Source organism: Athene noctua, chromosome 3 (assembly GCF_965140245.1).
Source record: "Athene noctua chromosome 3, bAthNoc1.hap1.1, whole genome shotgun sequence".
Classification (NCBI taxonomy): domain Eukaryota; kingdom Metazoa; phylum Chordata; class Aves; order Strigiformes; family Strigidae; genus Athene; species Athene noctua.
The window spans coordinates 59,695,971-59,716,164 of NC_134039.1; the positions used below are offsets into that span (position 1 = coordinate 59,695,971).

The following is a 20,194-nucleotide window of genomic DNA, read 5'->3' on the forward strand; positions in this document are numbered from 1 at the left end:
ATTTCTCTGGCTACCACATGTAAATGCATATGCCAAATGATTCAAATTCACCCTTTAGATACAATGAACAAATGTCAACACAAAACCACAAAAAAAGTTAAAATTGAGGCAGAGAAACAAGTGAAAACCAGATTTTCTTGCAGGATTAGAATATGGGGCATTTTCTCTTAAATATAGATGCTAACATCTCTATTACCGGCATTTATATTATATACCTTATATATATATTATATGCTTTATATATTATACATTTCACATATCACCTAAGTATCTGAATACATTACAGTAAGGTATTTACTGATTTCTGTGATCTAGTGTGTTGATAGGTTACCATGTACCATGCAGAGTTTCATTTTGGTTGGAACTCCTTTCTGTAGCACCTGATTTCAGATATATTCACAAGTGTTTATTTCTAGTGTAAATAAAAATGCATAGTTAACTACTTCATAAACTATTGCACACATATAGTAAAGGTCATAGAAGGCCTTGGCTGATGGAGAAGGAGGTGCTAAGAAAAGTAGTTTTATCTTTCAAGAGTTTATTTCTCACAATGGCCTTCAAGAAATATTTGTGTTTTTCACAAGTTAGCTTTGTCTTGCAATAAGAAGCTTGACTGTGCCTGGAGAACAAAGTAAGTGGCCACTGGTGTTGCCTCTGAGTTCACAAGTCTTTTATTCAACCTATGTAAATTCCATTGACAGAAATTCGTAAAGTTTAGTTCCAGAAGTGATCATAACCTATACATTACAGATCCCAAGGAGCTTAATGTAGCCTTCACTATTATCTGGCATTTACTAAGGACTTCAGGTCTTGCATTGCTGTATGCAGACAACAAGAGACAGGCAGCAGAGGCTGTGGATCAGAGCTTTAGCACAAGAGAGAATCTTCCTGGTGGCTCCAAAGAGCATGAATTTGCACAGGAGCTTAGAATTAGTGAGGAGTGCATATTGGGAGAATTAGAAACTTGTTTTATCTTCCCTTTTCTTTCAACATGTGTTAAGCTCTGAGATGAAGGTTATGTTTGTAAAAGGTACTTACATACAAACAACTGCACATTTTAGAATAATACTTCCATTTATGTCTATTTACATTTCTGAAAGAGAAAACCAAAGAGGAAAAAAGGAACTTTCTTTTCATTTCATATCTATGAAAGTATTTACTCCAGTTTCTTGAAGCTTGAATCTTCTGGCTCCCTTCAGCCATAGAGGTCTATCCCCAAAATAGAGAAGGGTCATTAGATATTGTGCTGTTGGAGACAGAGCAGATCTATCTGGGTATTTTGCAAAGCTTTTGACTGCTGCAGCTATGTGAAAGTGGACCACGGTTCTTCTCCTGATCCAAAGTATTGTACGCTCTGTGCCATGAAGACCTTTTTCACAGCATGAGGTAAATTGCAAACACTCATACCCAAGCTGTTTGGGGTACTTAGAGCAGGCAAGAGATCTGCACATTGCCCATTTCAGACTCAAACTACAGTATTGTGTGAAATTCTGAAACAAACCTTCATCGGGCATCTGTATGACATTCGAAACAGCAGTGGCAGTGACAATAAAAGACACCTCCAGCTGCAGAAAACAGGCCTCACAAGTTCTCTGTGCATTTCACTGTTCATTCTCTGCAACTGAAAGACACAATTTCCTATCTAGCACCTTTATATTACTGAAGAAAGACAAAGAAAATAATTGCTCACCAGTTTTATTTTTGAGGAGTCTATTATTTCATCAATAGCTACCGACTGTTCCTTCTCCTTCATTTTTCTTTTTCATTAAACGTGGAAACTACACCAGGGAGTGCTAGACAGAAGTTTATATACTTAGGTGAACTTTGATTCTTCCTTGGACTTTAAGACTGATCTCATGTAGAATGTGATTGACAAAGCATTTTCATTGATGTTATTCAGCCTTTTCAAGTTACCCAACCTAAGCAAATGAGGTTGTTAATGTTTACTCCAGCCCTTTCTCTAAAATGGTTTTGAACTTTAGCAGAATTTATAAACTTATAAAGGTTGCCAAATGACATAAGTATTCACTAATTAAAAAATACTCATGATTATGCAGCAGGGGGCTGCCTAGATCAGCGATACTATATGCACCTCTAATAGAAACCTGGTTTTGCTTCATGATTGAATAATCACAATGATTACTGAATATAAAAAATTTGAGGATACCTACTTGAATTTCGGTTTTCTGTATAATTTCTGGGAATGGGACAGACAGTAGTTTCTGTAATCCATCTAGATGGTAACCATCATTATTTGACAAATAATTAATACAAATTATTAATGTTATGATAAAAAACTGTGACCTCAAAGACCTTGTAATAGCATTGAGATTTCACACAGTGCACTGTGCTTTAATCAATAAATAGTGTCTTCATAAAATAAAATGCAGAGTTAACAGGTTTAATCAGAACTTTATACCAGACATAGTTAACAGAACCATAAAAATTAAAGAAGGAAAACAACTATCCTGCCCTGTCCTGATATAACCTCTACTCCATGCCTGTACAACACAAGATTTTTTTCAAATGCCAAAGGAGATCAACAAATACAGATGAGCCACAGGGCAACTGAGGATTTTCTCCCTAAGATGTTTTCCTGCAAGAGTGACAGAAGCGGAGCAATCTCAACTGACTTGACTCCGAAGAGGGCTGAAAGCAGACCATAGCTCCCAGTCTTCGTGAAATAATTCACTGTGAATGTATGAAATGAATTCATGCAAGTGAAGCAGCAAAGCCTTGCAGGATCCCTCAAGAGGTGACCTGTCACAAGGCAATGCCTTCACACAGCACTGCCACCATTCCTGCCAGCCAGCTGCCCCCCTGGCTCAGCCCTGAAGCCTAACAGCTAGCAAAACTTCTGCCTTTCAGCATGCTCAGGTGCTTTTGCTTCCCCTCTCTCTTAGTGAGTGAATTCTTCCTTTCCCAGCATATAAATACCACAAGCATCAGGCTGGATTCAAAGGAGGACTGAAGAAATTTGGTTAGCTTCACAGTTAAACAGACAAAGTTCCCAACAACAGATTCATTGCTCGTGACAGCTCTAAATCTCTGAGGTGATGTGAACTTCAAAGCACCAATGACACCATAATGATTTCAGTATGCGGTTAGAGCTGGAGCTGTTAGAGGTATTAATGCTGTTTCAAATCTTTAAGTATTTTTTTCCTTTAAAGCAAAGAACCATTTTGGAAACTGTTTTGGAGATTTTCTTTTTTTAAATAACTCGTTTTAACAAATACTTACTCCAGCTTTTACCTAGAACTACCAAGGCTATTCTGTTCCCTGAGTGAGCATAATCCTTCAAATCATGCTTATGGTGCATTTATCCATATATAATAAAAAATTCTGTGCTTTCTACTGGTTAGAAGCCATTGCTTTCAGGAAATGTTCCTGCTGGCAAGTTCATTCAAGGGGATAATTAAAGAAAACATTTCTAAGTATTACGAATAAATCAACATAGAAACATTTTTTCTTGGCTCTGTTTAGTATTGGACATGGTAAAAACTCAATGAACAGGTTTGCCATGGAGAGAAACTTTCCATTTTCTCCCAAGCAATCTGAAAAGAACTGCTCCATTTTATTTAGTCATTCAGTACCTACTACACTAGCAACAGTGAGCACAACTGATTCAACATATCACCAGCTGGGCCACTGCTGGTGATTTTTTTTTAAGTCCAGTTTTATGGTAGTGCTCTGTCCCAAGCACTACTCTGCACTACTCCTCACCACCAGTCATCTAATTGTTACAGAGCCTCTCTCCCCAGTGTTCTTCAAGAATACTTCTGAAAGCTCTTTTTTTCATGTGCACCAGAACAAAAGACAACATAGAATCCTTGGAAAAGTTCACAAAATATTTTTTTCTGGTTGGTCCCACCCAGCACGATGCAAGAGAAACCTGTGCCCTTGCAGAACATGAATATCCTCTCATTTTATTCTCATTCAAAGACAGTCAATCTCTTAATGCTTTTGATGTAAGTTTTAGTGGACTGCATGTCAAGTAGAGGACATTATCCCTGTTGCTGTACAGTGATTATCTGGGCTACAGCAGTTATTTCTGAATGAAAGTGCTGGTAAAATGCCAAATGTTTTCATAGAGATCACTGTTGTGCTTGCTAAATTATTGGGTTTTCTGGTGAGTCCTGAGGCTGTGTACCTATATTAGCAAAAAACCCCAACATTTAGTAAGAATTAGAAGTTCACTAGGTCACACACTGTCAAATCACACCCTAAAAAGTACAAACATCCTATTTTTTAACTCTGCAGTTTTCTGGCTCTCTTCATTGTGACTAATGCTCTCCACATCTGCCTTAATACGGCATGGTTTTTAAACTTTCATTTTTCAGATATTAAAAGGAGTGTAGACTAGAGTTTTTTAGAACTTGCCCTAAACTTTTAATGATGGTGTCAAATATGCTTTACATTAACAGACCTGCACATCTACATTTCCTATGTTCTCAGCATTTGGAAGTTGATAAACTTTAAATTCACCACAGAATGTAGAATAGACTGTGAGGATTTTGAGTAAGAATGAAAGTCTGATGAAAAAAATGAAAGATATTTACTTAACTGGGTTTACAGAAGGTTTTCAGAAGAATTAAGACCTCTTTTATATAGGAAGGACCTAGTCTTATATTTAACTGAACTTCTAAAAAATTATTATAAAAAGTAAGTTTCTACTATTAGGGTACTGTTAAGAGCAATAGAAACACAGCCAGAGATTTTTCTACTTTGAGCAATTCTTAAGTTGCCTCCCAGAACCAGAGAGTTTTATGAAATTATGAATTTGGATCCAAACACAGTAAAAGCCAGACAATCCACTCTTCAGAAGCTGTAATCATTTTAATGAGAGATGGAAGAATGTTCTTGTTTTCACTTCTCTGGTTCTACTAATACATGACCGTAATTCATTAATTCAGGGTCAGACAATGAGCCTCTGAGCAATTACTCACATGAGTGGTCTCACAGAATTCAATGTCCTCATTTAATGTGCCATTAAAATGGTACATGCATGCATCTAACTAAAGCAAACATTAATTCACTGCAACACACAACAGATAGCACTAATCTCAGCCACCATCTATTGAGAAAAATGAGAAAAGAAAATGGCTTCATGAATTTGGCTTGTTCAAGAAAAGATTTTGCTGAAAAAAACACCCAAACCTTATACCATATTCTGAGAAACAAGACAGTCAGATTTTTTCAGAATTTTAGAGAGACTACCCTGCACAGTTTCAGCAAATTGAAGACATTGCCAAGGAGGGAAAAATCTAGGATGAAATTCTAAAAATACTTAAGCATTACACAGAAGAAGCCTAAAAAAGAAGAAAATACCAAATCAGCCAGGTACACAGGCAACCCAGTTTCACCTGTGATCTCACTTACTCTATGTCAATGACGGCCACCATAGCCAGACACCTTGTGCAGAAGTACTTAAGAGGTAATATGGGTATTTTTTTAACTACAACACAAACCTTGTTCCTCTTCTCAGGGGAATTAGATGTTCTCTCATTCCTGATCATGTCTCCTAGTCCAACACTGCTATAATATTTACATTTGTGACTCAGATTTTAAAGAATATCATTATGTTTAATGTGATAATCAAACCCTGGATCAAAACCACTTATTTTCTACCTACATCTCTATCTTTCTTTATCATACAGCTTATGACCAGAAGTTTGCATGTAGATTTAGGATGTTGCCTGAAAGATGCCATAAAACCATGAGTCATAAGCTAAATGCCTTAAATCACCTTCATATGCCCATTTCTTTCATAAATTTTTGGAGTATGCATTGACAGAAGAGAAGACAGAAGAGACAGCAACACTGTTTGATTACTTCAACACTGACACAGTTCACGTGCCTTGTTGAAGGCAGGCTTTATTTTGCCGTAGTATTGCACAGAGAGATTTGGAAATACATGCTGCTCCCTGGTTTATGTAGCAGTCTGGTGATTTCCTCAGCACAAACAAAAATCTGAATACCATTACCAAGCCCATGGGCATTGCAGGAGTCTCAAATCTTTGCAAGTAACATACCAGCTAGACCTAAAAGTCATTTTGTATTTCCTTCATGTCCTTCATGGCTGAATATAAAAGCTAATGAGGCTGGAATTAGCATAGATTAACATCATCCAGTTTTAAAAGGTGTTGAGCGAGTATGAGTCCAGTCCAAAACCCAGAATTCATGGTTCTTATCACCATATCACAGTACCACACCTGAAAGGATCCTCCCCTGCCTCATGTTAATTTGAGCCAAAATATTAATTCACTCCCCAGGGAGCATTTCTTTGCTATGTTCTGTGCTGAGATATGTATAAATCAGTCTGACCATATTAGTTCTGTAGCTTGCATGCAAATTCCAGGTATTCATGGAACTGTTAATTGCCATTAATATTGTACTGTGTAGTGGGCAACACAGAGGTGTAAATATCTTATCTCCTAAATTATTTTTGTACTCAGTGACGTTCTGTGGTCAGAAAAAGATGTTCCTCCAGTGAGTGATTAAGAGCAAGAACCTGACTCTGCATTCTGAAATGAACTTTGTAGACTGTCAAGTACTGTAAAAATCCTTTGGCCTTCACCAGAGTGAAGTTTTCCTTTATCAGTACCCATTTTAAGGTGCTAAGGACAGATTCTGTGGAAAATTATCCCAAAAATACATTAGGGTTGAGAGGACAAAGAACATTCTTTCTATGAAGTGTGTTGCATTACAGTTATTGATAGGTGTTGTCTTCACAAATAATAATGTTCTAAGCATTGTTGTGTCCAGAAAAGGTTTTCAAATGTATAACATATATGGAAATGTATGTAGCCTTTGTTAATCTGCTGTCTTTTCTTTACAAAAAGACATTACAAAATTAGAACAGTTTGTTACATTTATTTCTATAAAGCATTTAATCTGAAAAGTTATGTTTCTTGTCTTTGTCCTTGAAATAATTCAAGTGCAACTTGTCTTTATGAAAGTCAAGAAACAGAACCCATCCTTTCTTCAGCATAAGACACTGGAGAAACTACTGTACTGTCGAAACTACTACATGGGGAAGCTTTGACTTTTTTGGATGAGGTAGAGGGGTAATTAATCAAGACTTTAAAGGACCTTCTACGGTCTAGAGACTCCTCTTATTCATAGTCCTGCATGGAAATTAGTACCTCCAATGGGTTATGCACCAGACATGGTGCTGGGCTGGAACCCCAAATTCAAATAACTTAAACCACATGTGTCCCACCACATTGGAACCCTTTCCTGTAATATTTCTTGACAAAATGATAAGTAACTGAAGAGAAAGGAAAATAGTCCACTCGTAGTACTGCTTTAGTCTCTGAAGTGTATCATGTTTGAATCATTCAATGAAATTCTCTATTATAAACAGCAAGATGAAATTCCACAAAATACTTACAGTTCTTTGCATTAGTAGAGGTGTTTCAGAACAACCTATCCCTTCATCATTAAAACTTGATTCCATACTGATTATGTCTTCAATCACCTCTTCCATCTGATAAGATAATATTTTAAGACAATCATTACAAATAATTATGGAAATAATGTTATTCTGAAAGAACAGTGGAATTAATCTTGAGTATTTATTACATCAATAAAACAATTTCAGAAGTTTATATCTTAAAATTCAAATAATTCAAGCACTTCTACGCAATATTCACATTTTTTACTTCTTGCGAAAACAGTTTTTGTGGTTTAACAAGTTATTTCTTTCCTCCCAAACACCAGCCCATTCCCCTTTTTTAACCCCTTATTGCAACATCAAGATCAGATGACTGGGGTGCATTGCTAAGTTGTAACTGTGATCCTTCACCTTCATCAAATGTGTCATATCCACAGTGTATTGTTGCATTGGTGCAGGAAGGCTGAAAAGAACCTGTGGTTCTGTAAGAGCATGATTCACTCGGGATTTGGTGTTACACACTGCTCTCAAGATTCACCAAGGAGACGTTTGCGTTTTTGCGTTGTGTTTGGCAGTACACTGGATACTTCTCCAGACAGCCTTCTGGTCCCACTTTTGTTCTAATCTGAATCAAAAGCTACTGAAGCAGATGGAATCGCTAATTTCTTGGGATAAAAGAGTGAATATTTTGCAGACATACAGATATGTATAGATTTGGACAAGGTATAGCATGAGTTTTCAATGATAATTTGATCTGGTTCTGTTCACAGAATAACTTTGGGAAAGATTCTGTGAACTCTATCTGCTGCAGGAGTAGCTGACTTGTGCTCTGAGGCTTTTGAAGCAGCTCTTGGGAGCTGTCTGAGGAGCTGTAGCTGAAGGAAATGTAGAGGGTCCTATGCAATGAAAGAAAGTGTCACACAGGCCAGGGACCTTTCAACACAGACTTTTAGGCCATGTGGCTAGTAAAGCTAGTACTTGTACTCCTCTCCCTCTCTAAAAACTGGACATGTGCTGTCCCAGGAGTTGTGCTTATCTAGGAAAGTGATGTCAGGGCCAAAGGGATGCCAAGAAATGACAGCAATTAGACAATATGAATGACTGCAGTTCATTGCAACCAGCCTGTGTTTTGGCTTTACATTATTTACTAACATAACCATAGCCTACATTGAACCACGGGGCACATCCACACCAGGAAATTACACTTTGCCAGTCATCTCCCTGAGGCTCTGGAATGGGATTATTCAAATCAGTGGAAAGATGCCTTTAAGGAGTTTGTCCAGTGCCAGCTATCACTCTCCCAGCCATCAAAGTTCAGGACAGTGGTTTACAAGCAGCTGACTTGCTCTCCAGGACAGAGAGTGGTACAGAGACAGGCACTGGTTATTCCTGGAGAGATACCCAAAGTGCCTGAGAATGGTTCCAGCATGCTGCACTTGCCAGCACAGAGGTCACCACAGAGGTGTCCACAAAAGGTAATCCATAAACGTGACACGCAATGTCAGTTGTCAATGCAGAATGGAGGGGCCCCAGATGAGCTCTCCAGGAAGTGTCAAGTTTATTTTTTTCAGTTCTCTCATACTTAGCTGCATAACATTCAAATGCTCAAATGGGTCACAGTGTATTTATAAGATTCTTGTGCTCTGTCAAAGCCCAAGACATGATACAGCATCTCCATTTCTCATTTCTGTAGGAATTCCCCTTTTACCTAATATGCAGTCTCTTTTGAAATCTATTGAAGTATTAAAGGCCATAATGATCTCCATCTCACACTGGCTGAGAATCTGACATTATATAATAGCTGTACCTCTATTAAAATTGATGGTGCCACTAAAGTTAGCATATCTATGCCAATTTACCCTTGATAACCCATATATAAATATATCAGCTAACTGAAAAATGAATGAGAGATTCTTTCAGTTACATCTTTAAGGTAATCAGTATTTAACTTTTTTTTATGCAGCTAGGATAATAATTTTAGGCAGAAATTACATCTGAAAAAAAAGTTTCGCATTGCGAAGTACATGTTCAAAAAACGTATAGCAATATATGACAACGCAAAAGCATATTTTAAGTGACAGTAATTTAGAAGCCTCTGATCATGCAATAAGCTATTCACAGGCATTCAAGGGAATCACCATGTAATCCAAAAGGATTCAAGGAACAGGTACTGCAACTGAAGGTCCCATGAAAGTAAAGAAAGTCATCTCTTGCCCACTACAAATTCAAGGTGGATCATGTAAAAATATTTTAAAGTATGCAAAGCCCATTTCCCCATTCCTTTCACCCGCCCTTCCCTACCGCATTTTCGTGTTCGCCTCCAAGAGCCAGCAGCTTGGTAACAGGACTTTCTGGTGTGCCAATATCGCTGATGGGAGGCATGTGTCCGTTTCTTAAAATGGAGGTCACTCCTGCAGGCTGGATTGTGTGGGAGTGGGACAGGGAGAACGTCTGGCTGGACAGCTTCGTATCGAGGGTCAGGTATTGCTTCACCTGGTGCCTCTGGCTTTGTTGTATGTGGTATCTAGACTGATTTTCCAAGTGTGTTTGTACCTGGGAAGGAATGGATATAATTGCCAAAGTTTTAGGTTACTGGTGGTAGTATTTGCCCAATTGTTCACTTAAAAACCTTCAAAACAGTAGATTCATCTTTAAGAACACTTGTCTAAAAATATTATTAATCTTAAATCTCTTTTTTCAGTTTTGCACTTTTATATATTTGTTTACTATTTTCCCCTAACACAGCTGAATAAACCTTCAGAATAAACCTTCTGAATAATTATCAAAGAAAAATAGAATCAGAAAAGATAATCCTGAGAAAAGACCAGGAGTATGCTACACATTTTTCTCTTCTCATTTAAAAATTATCTCTATGGAAACCACTGATCGTTACAATCAAATCCACAAGCATATATGTCCTCTAAAACTAATATCACGATGTATTTATTCTTTTCTACTTGAAAGCGTAGATAAGTGTATAAAGAAAACTATAATCCAATCAACTTCCAGTAATTTCAACAGCAGCAGACATGCACTCATACCTAAATCCACATTTGGCTCACCTTGTAATAAGTACAGTCAGTTAAATGAGGCATTGCTGTACTTTTGAAAAAAAAAACTAAACAAAACAAAACAAAATAGAGTCCAAGCTATAGTCCTGGATGACTGATCATTATCATCAAACCACTTAGTCTTCTTGAAGTGCCTCTTGAGGACAGATCACTTTTTGAGTTGGTAAGACTTTATAAACTGAGCGTTCATGCCAAAATGGCTAATTGAGTAAGACTCTGGGCCATCCTTTGATTACAGAGATTGACAGTCACTACTTCAAACAGCTCCCACTTCAGATCAATGTCACATTCCTGCAATTTAACTACCAGAGGAGCATTGCATACACAAACCTTACTGTCACTTCAGCCCTGTGGCTTTCTCCTCTTCTTATGGCATGACTGGTCACAAATTTCTTGTAATAAATTTTTCTCAGTGGCCTCTATGTAAGCATGATTAATATTTGTTAAATAATAGCAAGACTTGCTTTGAAGCCCTTTTTTCTCCAAAAAAAAATTTCAGTCATTTAAACAAACTTCTTTTTAATTCCCCTAACATACATAAGAGGAGATAAATAGCCCATAAAAGGGGTTTGCATTTAAATTAGCTATATTTTTGTATAATATTGCAGTACCTACTTTATTTTTAATCATGTTATGGTGGCATGACTAGAATTATTTTAATTATGTTTCTTTAAACTAATTTTCTAGTCATAAAATAGACTAAGCCATGCAGTAATGAATATAATATTAATTATTTTGATGTAAGCCTTGAAGTTATTAAATAATATTCCATTAAAATATTGATATAAAATCTTAAATACACTGCTTAAATTTTCTAGTTTTATGTTAGGAAGGTATGCATTCCATGTAAGGTTTTAAAAACTACATGTGCATTTGGGATTTACTTAAATCATTATATTACCACATTACTAAATCATGAGATCTTTGTGTTAGTTTTTGAAAGTGTATAATGTACTGTTAATTTAAGCTCTGATTTATTATGTGTAAAGACACATGTAAAATCATCCCAAATTATTTAGATACTTACACATCTATTTATTTCTTCACTTAAGCTCATATTAAAAGTTTGACACTCAATCCGTTTCTTAAATTAGAATCCAAATGTGAAATCTACTGCATGCCAGTTTAACCAGAATATCAATCTTGAGCAAAATGCAATGTGATGAGGGAAAGAAAATATGTCTTCTTGTGTGGCTAGAGCAGGGATTTGCTGTGCACCCTTGTTTTCTGCTGCTGTTTCAGAGGCACTTTGTGCTTGTGCTGGACTCTAGGGTCACTGAATGAATCCACACAAAGTCACCACTACCCAGACCCTTGCGCTGCCTAAACTGATGAAGGCCTCTTTCCAGCAGTGCAGAGCACTGCAATCAACAGCTTTGAAAGCACAGCTTCTTCACATGGCATAAATGGGAGTGGACCAGTGCACAGATTACAAATACGTCTACTGCATTTCACCCCAACTTCTTTTTTCTCTTAAATGAAGTTGATGATCACTCCATAATGAGCAACAAATTGTCTTAGAAATCCTACAGGCCTACCTAAAGCATGAAATCCATAATATCACATAACTTCAAACTAAATGGGAAACATAAAAAATTTGCAATGTCCAAAGTCCATACTACCTTGCTTTAAAGTTTATCTTTAATAAGGAAGTAAGTTCTGCCACAATAAGACTGCTGAAAAGTCAATGGCTTGGTTTTTGCTTTCTCTGGACTCCAGATTTCTAGTGGCAGACCAAAACCTCTGTGCAGCCTGATTTCCTACTGAACCACCACAGGGCCATCCCACTGGGCAAGGGGAAGATCTGTGAAAAACAATCAGCTAACCACTGACTAAGTAAAAAATCAAGTTTATCAGGAGTGCTTATTTTGTTTTATATTATTTCATTGCTTATATCCTGTCAGTACTTTCCTGAACTACCAAAACCAAGAAAAGAAATTCAAGCTTTGCTGATGTGATCTGTTGCTACAGTTTTGCAAATGTCCATTCCCTTTACTGTGCCAGTTGCAGTCGTTAAAAAGCAGAACCACTGAGGTTAAAAACAGATCTATGCCCTGATTTTCAAAAAGTACCTGAAGTTTTATCCCTAATTTAGATTATATATCTATATTAGTCTTAGAAGTCAATGCTAATAATAAGTAAAGCACTTTTGAAAGTCAAGTCACTATGTAAAGACAAAGAAGAGCTGGAATCCTATTTTTATAATCATACTGCTAGTGTATAATAAATGGGGAAAAAAAGTCATGCAGTGTGTAAGTAATACTAAGATTTCAAGTCAAGCTCTCAAAAATTAGAAATGACTGTTAAAACTGCCCATGCAACATTTGTGAAATAGTAGCAGAAACTCAAAACTTAACAGTTTTATGAAACCAGATAGTCCAGTATCAAACACCAAGTGTGACTGGTTTATTCTCCACTGGGATGTCAGATGACTTCTAATTATCTTATATCAGTAGTATTAAGATAAGTTTCAGTTTACGTTTTCCAGTAATTTTAGATTAAATAAACTCTTTTAAATAACTATTAACAAAATTTAAAATGTTAAGTATGATTGACTTGATTTTGAATGTCTTTTTAATGGTGTAAAAAGAGTGGCTGAGCACTGGCACAGGTTACCCGGAGAGTTTGAATCCCCAGTCTTGGAGATTTTCAAAACTTCGTTGGACAAGGCCTTGAGCACTTGAAGAAACAAATGAAAACTAGAAATAGTAAGCAAAAATTGAATTGGTGATCTAAATATTGAACCTTTGAATAATCATTATTAAGTCTGGGAAAAAAATGGTATCAGGTTAGTGGTTCAGTGAAATAAATGCAAAAAGCAAAAGAACTGAAGGATCATTCCCACACATAGGTAATCCCACAAGTAAAACGGTCCAGATTGACATGCATTTAGCTGCTTAAAGACCTTGGTCATGTGCATGTGTTAGATCACTAGATAAATTCCTTCTACAAAAATTGGTAAAAAAAAAAACCAAAACATTTTCAGAGTAGAAGCATCCTTATCTTGCCCAATAATCCCAGTACTGTAACCTCCAGCAGTGTTGGGAGACTAATTTTCTAATTCCTCATCTTTTGAGGAGTTCCCATAATCCGTGAAAACATTTTGTCAGACAATATGTGAAATTTTAAGGTGAGGGTCTCTGAATCAATCCTCTCTAGGAATCTTCACATATATAAAATCATTAAAGATTCTTTAGACCAGGGACCTGTAGCGTTGATGCTGACAGAACCTTTACCACCACAACAGTCTGAATATAGGGATACCTACTTTTTTTCCTTCTCTCTGGGTCAACGAATATTTAATTATTTGTTTAAAGCAAAACAGCTTCAAAGGAAGACCCTAAAATGGTTTTCAGGGTACAGAATGCAAGAAGCTGATTGCTTCTTGGAACCTGGATTCTCATCTCTGACACAAATTAAACAGTGTGATTTGATAAAGCATACCTTCTAGCTCTCAGCACAACATTTTCTACTAAATATCTCTCTGCCTTCCTATTCTTTTTTTGTGAAATGGATGACCCTGCTTGCTGACATGCCTAATTTCTGGGAATCCCTAGCAGAAATAGGGACCCAGTGACGACCTGACAATCCAGGTCCTGCCTCAGACAGGGTGTGTCCTACTGGCACATCTGCTCTTGTTCTCAGTATAGTTAGTGACCTGATCCTTCCTGACAAATGCTCTGGAATTTATATAGGCTCCTTTGACTATTGTGTGTGCAAGGCATAACAAGATGATGAATTTGTGCAGTTGAAGTGCTGGTTCTCCTCCCAGGCATTCTCTTGCAACAGCTGTGGCCATGTACTTTAAATGCTAATTATTCAGATTATTTGAGGAGTGAAGGACATCCTAAAGTTCATTAGTAAATAGATTATCCACTCCCTCCTAGGCACTGTTTTTGTCTATATTTGGCTTTCCTAATCATGGTAAAATTAAAGCCTTCAGAACCAGAAACACCAAGCATGAAGGGAACAAAAAGCATCCAACCCAAACTCAAATATTATAATTCCACCAGAACAAATATAGAACAGAAATGAACACTTTGAGCTGGATTTTGTAATCCAGAAATTATCCCAATGGACGTGTAACTGACTGTACTTATTTCTTTTTTCTATCTCGCCGACAAGCCAGTTCTGAGAACAAGAACATAATAGCCCTTCATAATTACAGATGCATATTCAAACATCTTCAGTTGTTCTTTCTAATTTGAGCACACATCATCATGTTGTAAAACTGTGGTAGAGTTTTGTAACATCTTTTCCCACATCCACACTAATTTTACTTTCATTTCTAATGTATTGTACAACGGCATAACTAGGCCTTCAGTATTTTATTTACATAAACTATTTTACTTCCACATTTGCTGATGAGATATTTTTTCCATTAGTAAAAGAATACCTAGCATGCCAAAAGTAAGAAAGAGAGCTTATTTAGGGGACCTAAAGGAGACATGAGCAAAGTCAATGATATTCTAGCAAGCAGTAGTGCTACATCTTGTATTGGTATTCCACCAAGGGTAAACAGGTGACACCTGTACTCCTAGTCAGCTTAGCCCAACATCAGTCCTCAGAGAAATAATAGGAAAACTGAAAAGAGATTCAATTAATAAATTATTAAAAGATAGGAATATAATTAATGCTAGTCAACATAGTTCTGTGAAAAATAAGCCTTGTCAAACAAATCTACTTCCGCTCTTTGATGAGATTTCAAGATAGGTTTCCAAAGGTAACTATGTAGGTATAATACACTTCAACTTTTGTATGCCTTTTGACTTAGTATGATTCAATATTCTAATTAAAAATATAGCACTACACAATATCAATAAAGCATGTTTTAACTGGATTAAGAGCTGGCTAACGAACGTGCATAAGAAAGTAATCAGCATCAGAATTCTGGCATTAGATAGAGGGGCTCTTCAGCGTTGTACTGCTCAACATTTCCATCAGTGATTTGGAACTAATGAAAAATAAAACCTACTAAAAAGAATAAATATTTTTAGATTAGTCTTCCCATTGAAAGAAAATGTATTCCCACTCAGCCAAATATACATCTGCATATGCTGGAGGAAGAAATACAGGATGCAACAATGGAGAAAACTGAATGGAAAAAACACTGGAAGCAATGAGTCTGTAAAGAGTTTGGGATCATAACAAACTAGCAAGTCAGCAGGAGTGCCCAAATGATGCTATAGCAAGAAAAGAAAAATTACATAAAGTAATTAATGAATAGGAGCCTGGCTTACTCTGATTTTAGTTATGGCTCAGGAGAGATAAATAATGGAATTCTAAAAATATTTCTACCCTAAACATTTTTAAAACACTGCTGAAAAACCCGAAAGGCTGAAGAAAAGAACTATGGAAGGATTTGAAGACCAAGAAAAGGGTGTTTCGATAAAAGTTTAAAGAAACTCAACTATGCTCTTGCTGTCAAATTGAAGTTTGTGAAATTTGTGGGTGGTGCTGTATGTGACAGGTTCCACTAGCAGAGGAAGCATGGCAAGAGCCACTGGCCACAAACTGATGCTAGGGAAGCTCATATCAGAAATTATGGGAATAAACAGTGAAATACTCAAAAAGAAATGCTCTAACTGCTGTTTTCTTCAAACAAGGGTCGATGACTTTCTGGAAGACGTGCATTAGCTAAATCCAAGATATACTTTTATCAAACACATTCTTGTACTCAAAGCTGACTACTAGGATAATAACTGACTGGAATACAAAAGCCTGTGATTTTATAGGAGTTAGAGTTGTCTAAGAGCCCTTTCTGTGTTTAAAGTTTATGGCTATTTGGATCTGAGAACTGGCTATTATAATAGCAACTTTTTCTTTCATGCAAATTCACTTTCCATTTAATAAATGTTTAAAACTCTGCTACAAAATTATATCCTTAAATATGGTCATAGCATACTGGACAGAACTCAGTATACTTAATTACATTTACCTATTTATGCTGGATGTTACTTTGTTCCAGTATTTTTAATTGCTTTTGAAGTAAAATTTCTCACCCAGATGAGATATCATAATTTATCATTAGTCCTGAACACAACACCTCTCTGAAACTGTTTGAGTTATGGGGCTTCATGTTCTTTTCAGCCACTGTACCAGAAAATAAGCATCTAATTATGAACTTTTTAATTATTAAAATGTTCTGTAAGTACCCAAAATGTCTAATTCCATTTTAAGATAAGAAACAGTCAAAACACAGACTACTTTAGCTCTATTTTTGAGGACTTATAAATGGATTTTAAGGGTTAGGAAATAAAGCATTTTTAGTGATGAAATAATCCTTTTTAACTTCTATTACAAATGAACATCTGTTGTTTGTTTGTCCTGCTCTTTCTATTAAACTTTTTGTGAAAAGCGTATTTGTGAAATTATTTCATAATAAAATGAAATTTCAATTTAACTTAGCAATTATAAACTTCTGTTCTATCATAAAAACTATCACCAAATAATGTAGCTGTTCACTTTAATGTTTGGTTTATAAAAGTGTGTGTGATTATATTAATTAATTACTTAAGCTAAACACAGTAATTATTTTTTAAATGTGACTATTTTTCTTATTGGAACTTTGATCTGACTAGATGAGACCTTCTCCATTAATATGCATGAAGAGAGAACACAAAGCAAAAGACATCCAGCCTGGCAACTCACAACTGTGTTTAGTTGATACCTTACAGTAGCTTTCAAGTTAAGTAAAAATTCTCATATGACTCTAATGCACTATTTTTCATCTTATTTAACCTTTGACATCATATTCATCAGGAACTTGTGAATGTTCTTTCAAGGGTGAAGAGACTGAAGAAGAAACATTTTAAGGTTCTTTGACAAAGGCCTTGTCTTCAACAGTGACTACTGCTTCTGTAGTTTGGTATCTCAGTGTCTAAAACCAGCTGATAATTATAAATGTGTGTAGGATGGAAGCAACCGAAAATTTTCCATCACACAGCAAACCATTATGAAAAGCAAGAGGAATGTCAGAGCAAAAGAACTGCAGAATAGACTTTGCAGAAACCAATGCTGGGTAAGGAAATTTTCTCTGTAGTGTATAGGCAGCAGAACAGAGTTTCTGTCAGGGACAGAAAGGCAACAGAGCTCTCAGGGCTGTGGCTTTTAGATCTTACAGCTAGCCATTTCCTGCCAAATCCCCATGCAGACACAGGGATTTTGATAGCATTTCCCCATTGTAGTATTCTCTAGCACTCACTGAGCATTGATGGAGGTCAGTTCTTTCAGGTATTCCTCTGTGCTAACCTCCTTGTGCAATCAGAAATGAGTTGGGGGAAGCCAACTACCTGCTCTGAGCAGCAACAGAGACATTATCAAAGCAAGCACTTCCATTTACGCTGGTATACCTGAGACACTCTTGGCTTCTTAATTGAACTCCTGCAGTTAAGATACACACAGCTCTGATGGCTCCTTATCCATCACCAGCTTGACTTCTGAAGAAAGGATCCCTAAGGTCTTAAGGCCAGCTTGTCATGTTTTAAAATAACAATGAGTCTCGATGACTTTGTGGTCTTCACTGGCAGAAAAGACTCAAGTTTTTAACATTGCACTGTAAAAACAGCCTATAAAGTTAGGCAAAGCAAACTACGGGAAGTATTTTTACAAAACTATCCCTTTGATTTAAGTGAGAATTTAAGCTGAAAATCTAAACTGTGAATAAAACCAGCCACTATAGTTAATAGGCCACACAAGCATAACAATGGGCCACAATCAAATTATGAAACCCCGGCTAATATCCTTACTTTGACTCTGCACAGTGACCCTGTCCATGCTCTCATTGATTCATGAGATCTGTGAATATAATAAATCTTCACTGTTCCAGTTCCTCTTTATTGTTGGTGTTATTAAAGGCCAGTGAATGTGGCTCTTGCATTTGAAGAACGGAAAGAAACTTTTTGTACAGCTAGCTATGTTTAAAGAGCTAGGACCTGATACCTTTACTTAACTACTTGTCTCTGTTTCCAGAAGTTATTCAGATTAGGTCAGCTAATAAGATGTTATTAAATGGACAAGACGGTATCACAAACGTATTCAAGGAAAATCAGTTTTCAATATGGAATGTACAATCACCTGGACTTTAGTAAAAAATCATCTGCTAATGAACTTCCACCAGTGCAGTTTGTTAAGTCCTTGTAGAAGAAACAAAACAAAAGCATTAAAAGTTCTTCTGTATTTGTCAACAGCAACTAGCACAGATCCATAAAAATTAATTACTGCAGCATGGGAAGTCCATAACTAGAATGGTGTATTTTATTCAGAGATTCAAGATTTTCTGGCCAATATTCATGCATCAAAACCAAATCTACTTCAAAATGTAGGATTCATATAACAGGCTGATACAGGGATTAGGAATAATGAATATGCTTGCAGAAGTGAAAGTTTATATCTTGATGTCAGCATTTTTAACTCATGTGATGGTTACTTTAGTAAATTCCTGAATAGTTTCAAAAGACTCGGGTTTGTTCTTTGATTTTTAATTTTTTTCATGTGACAGCTATAATTTTCTCACTAGCATCTTGCTTTAAATGTTAAGAAAACTCAGAGAGAAGACAGTGTTAAAAAGTACGAAGAGGTAGCATGAAATAACAAGTTTCTTATTGTTTCCTGCACATTTCTTCCAGCTCCCCAGGTGAGCAGACACTGTACCATTTGAGATGCAATGATGGAAGTTACAGACAACAAAACAATCATAGAACTTAGATCTAAAAAGTGTATTTTCCTGGTATGTAAGGATATGGACATCAAATATACTGTGGAAAAAAGTGATGGTTTACTGTTGATAAAAATGTAAGAGGAGAGAAGAGTACTTTGGCATTTGAATATACTGATATTTCTGAGGTAGTGGTATGTCTTTTTGTCCTTACTTCTTACTTCCATTGGACAAGTAGTGTTTGCACACAAATAATAACATTTATAATGTACTTTACAATAACTTCATTATGTTTTGGCAGCACAAGCTAAAGAAGAAAAAGACAAAACCTGAACAAAGTAAGACTACCTCTGGTGTGCTATTCTTCAAAAATGAAATTCAAAGGTTTAGTGACTTTGGATAAAACCACTGGCTTTGCCTATTTCCAATATGAAAGATGCATGACCATATGCCAAGGAAACTGCATCAACTTCCTCAAAAAAGTGAAAACCATTGGTTGAAAAGCACAATCAGTTTGTTAAAAGTGGTAACAATTTCACCACCAGATGACAGCACTGCTTATTGCTAACCCTTTTTTTGTGTGTTTCAGTCCTTCCTCATTTTGAAAACAAACTGTACCAAGGTATGCACCCCCCAGCCCATGCACTGCAGGAACAGAGGAAATAAAGCCGGTGGCATAAGGTGGTTTGGTGAGGTAGTCACATCAGGGAGGCTAATCTGTTGGATGAGTTATTTTAAGTCTATGAAGGTTATAGCTTCTGTAAAGATACAGACAAAACCAGCTTCAGCCTAAGAAATGTGCTTTCTATTGCTTTCCTCAGTCTCAGAATGATAAAGAGGGCAAGGGTGGAAGCTTTCAAAGTAGGTATCTTAGGTTCAGCTTCACAACACGATTTTTGTAAAGTCAAGGCAGCAACATCATTTTGAGCCAGCTTAGGATCCGGCGACAAAGTGTGCTTTCATACAAGGACAGCAGATAGGGTTAGCTGACAGCAGTAGGTGACATTTCCATCAAAACAGGAATGGCACATCAAGGATAGCTATATGAGAAAAAAAAGTAACAAAAAATAT

At 36.5% G+C, this 20,194-nt stretch overlaps 1 protein-coding gene across 1 annotated transcript in view; it reads right to left on the bottom strand.

Moving 5' to 3' along the window:
- Window positions 1–10,491, bottom strand: part of TFEC (transcription factor EC) — a 41,115-nt gene extending 30,624 nt beyond the window's left edge. The window contains exons 1-3 of the mRNA XM_074901678.1: window positions 10,459–10,491; window positions 9,698–9,949; window positions 7,394–7,489 (exon numbers count right to left, since the gene is read on the bottom strand). Coding sequence (XP_074757779.1) covers window positions 7,394–7,489; window positions 9,698–9,949; window positions 10,459–10,491 — 381 coding nt within the window. The remainder of the gene's footprint in view (window positions 1–7,393; window positions 7,490–9,697; window positions 9,950–10,458) is intronic.
- Window positions 10,492–20,194: the final 9,703 nt, after the last annotated feature.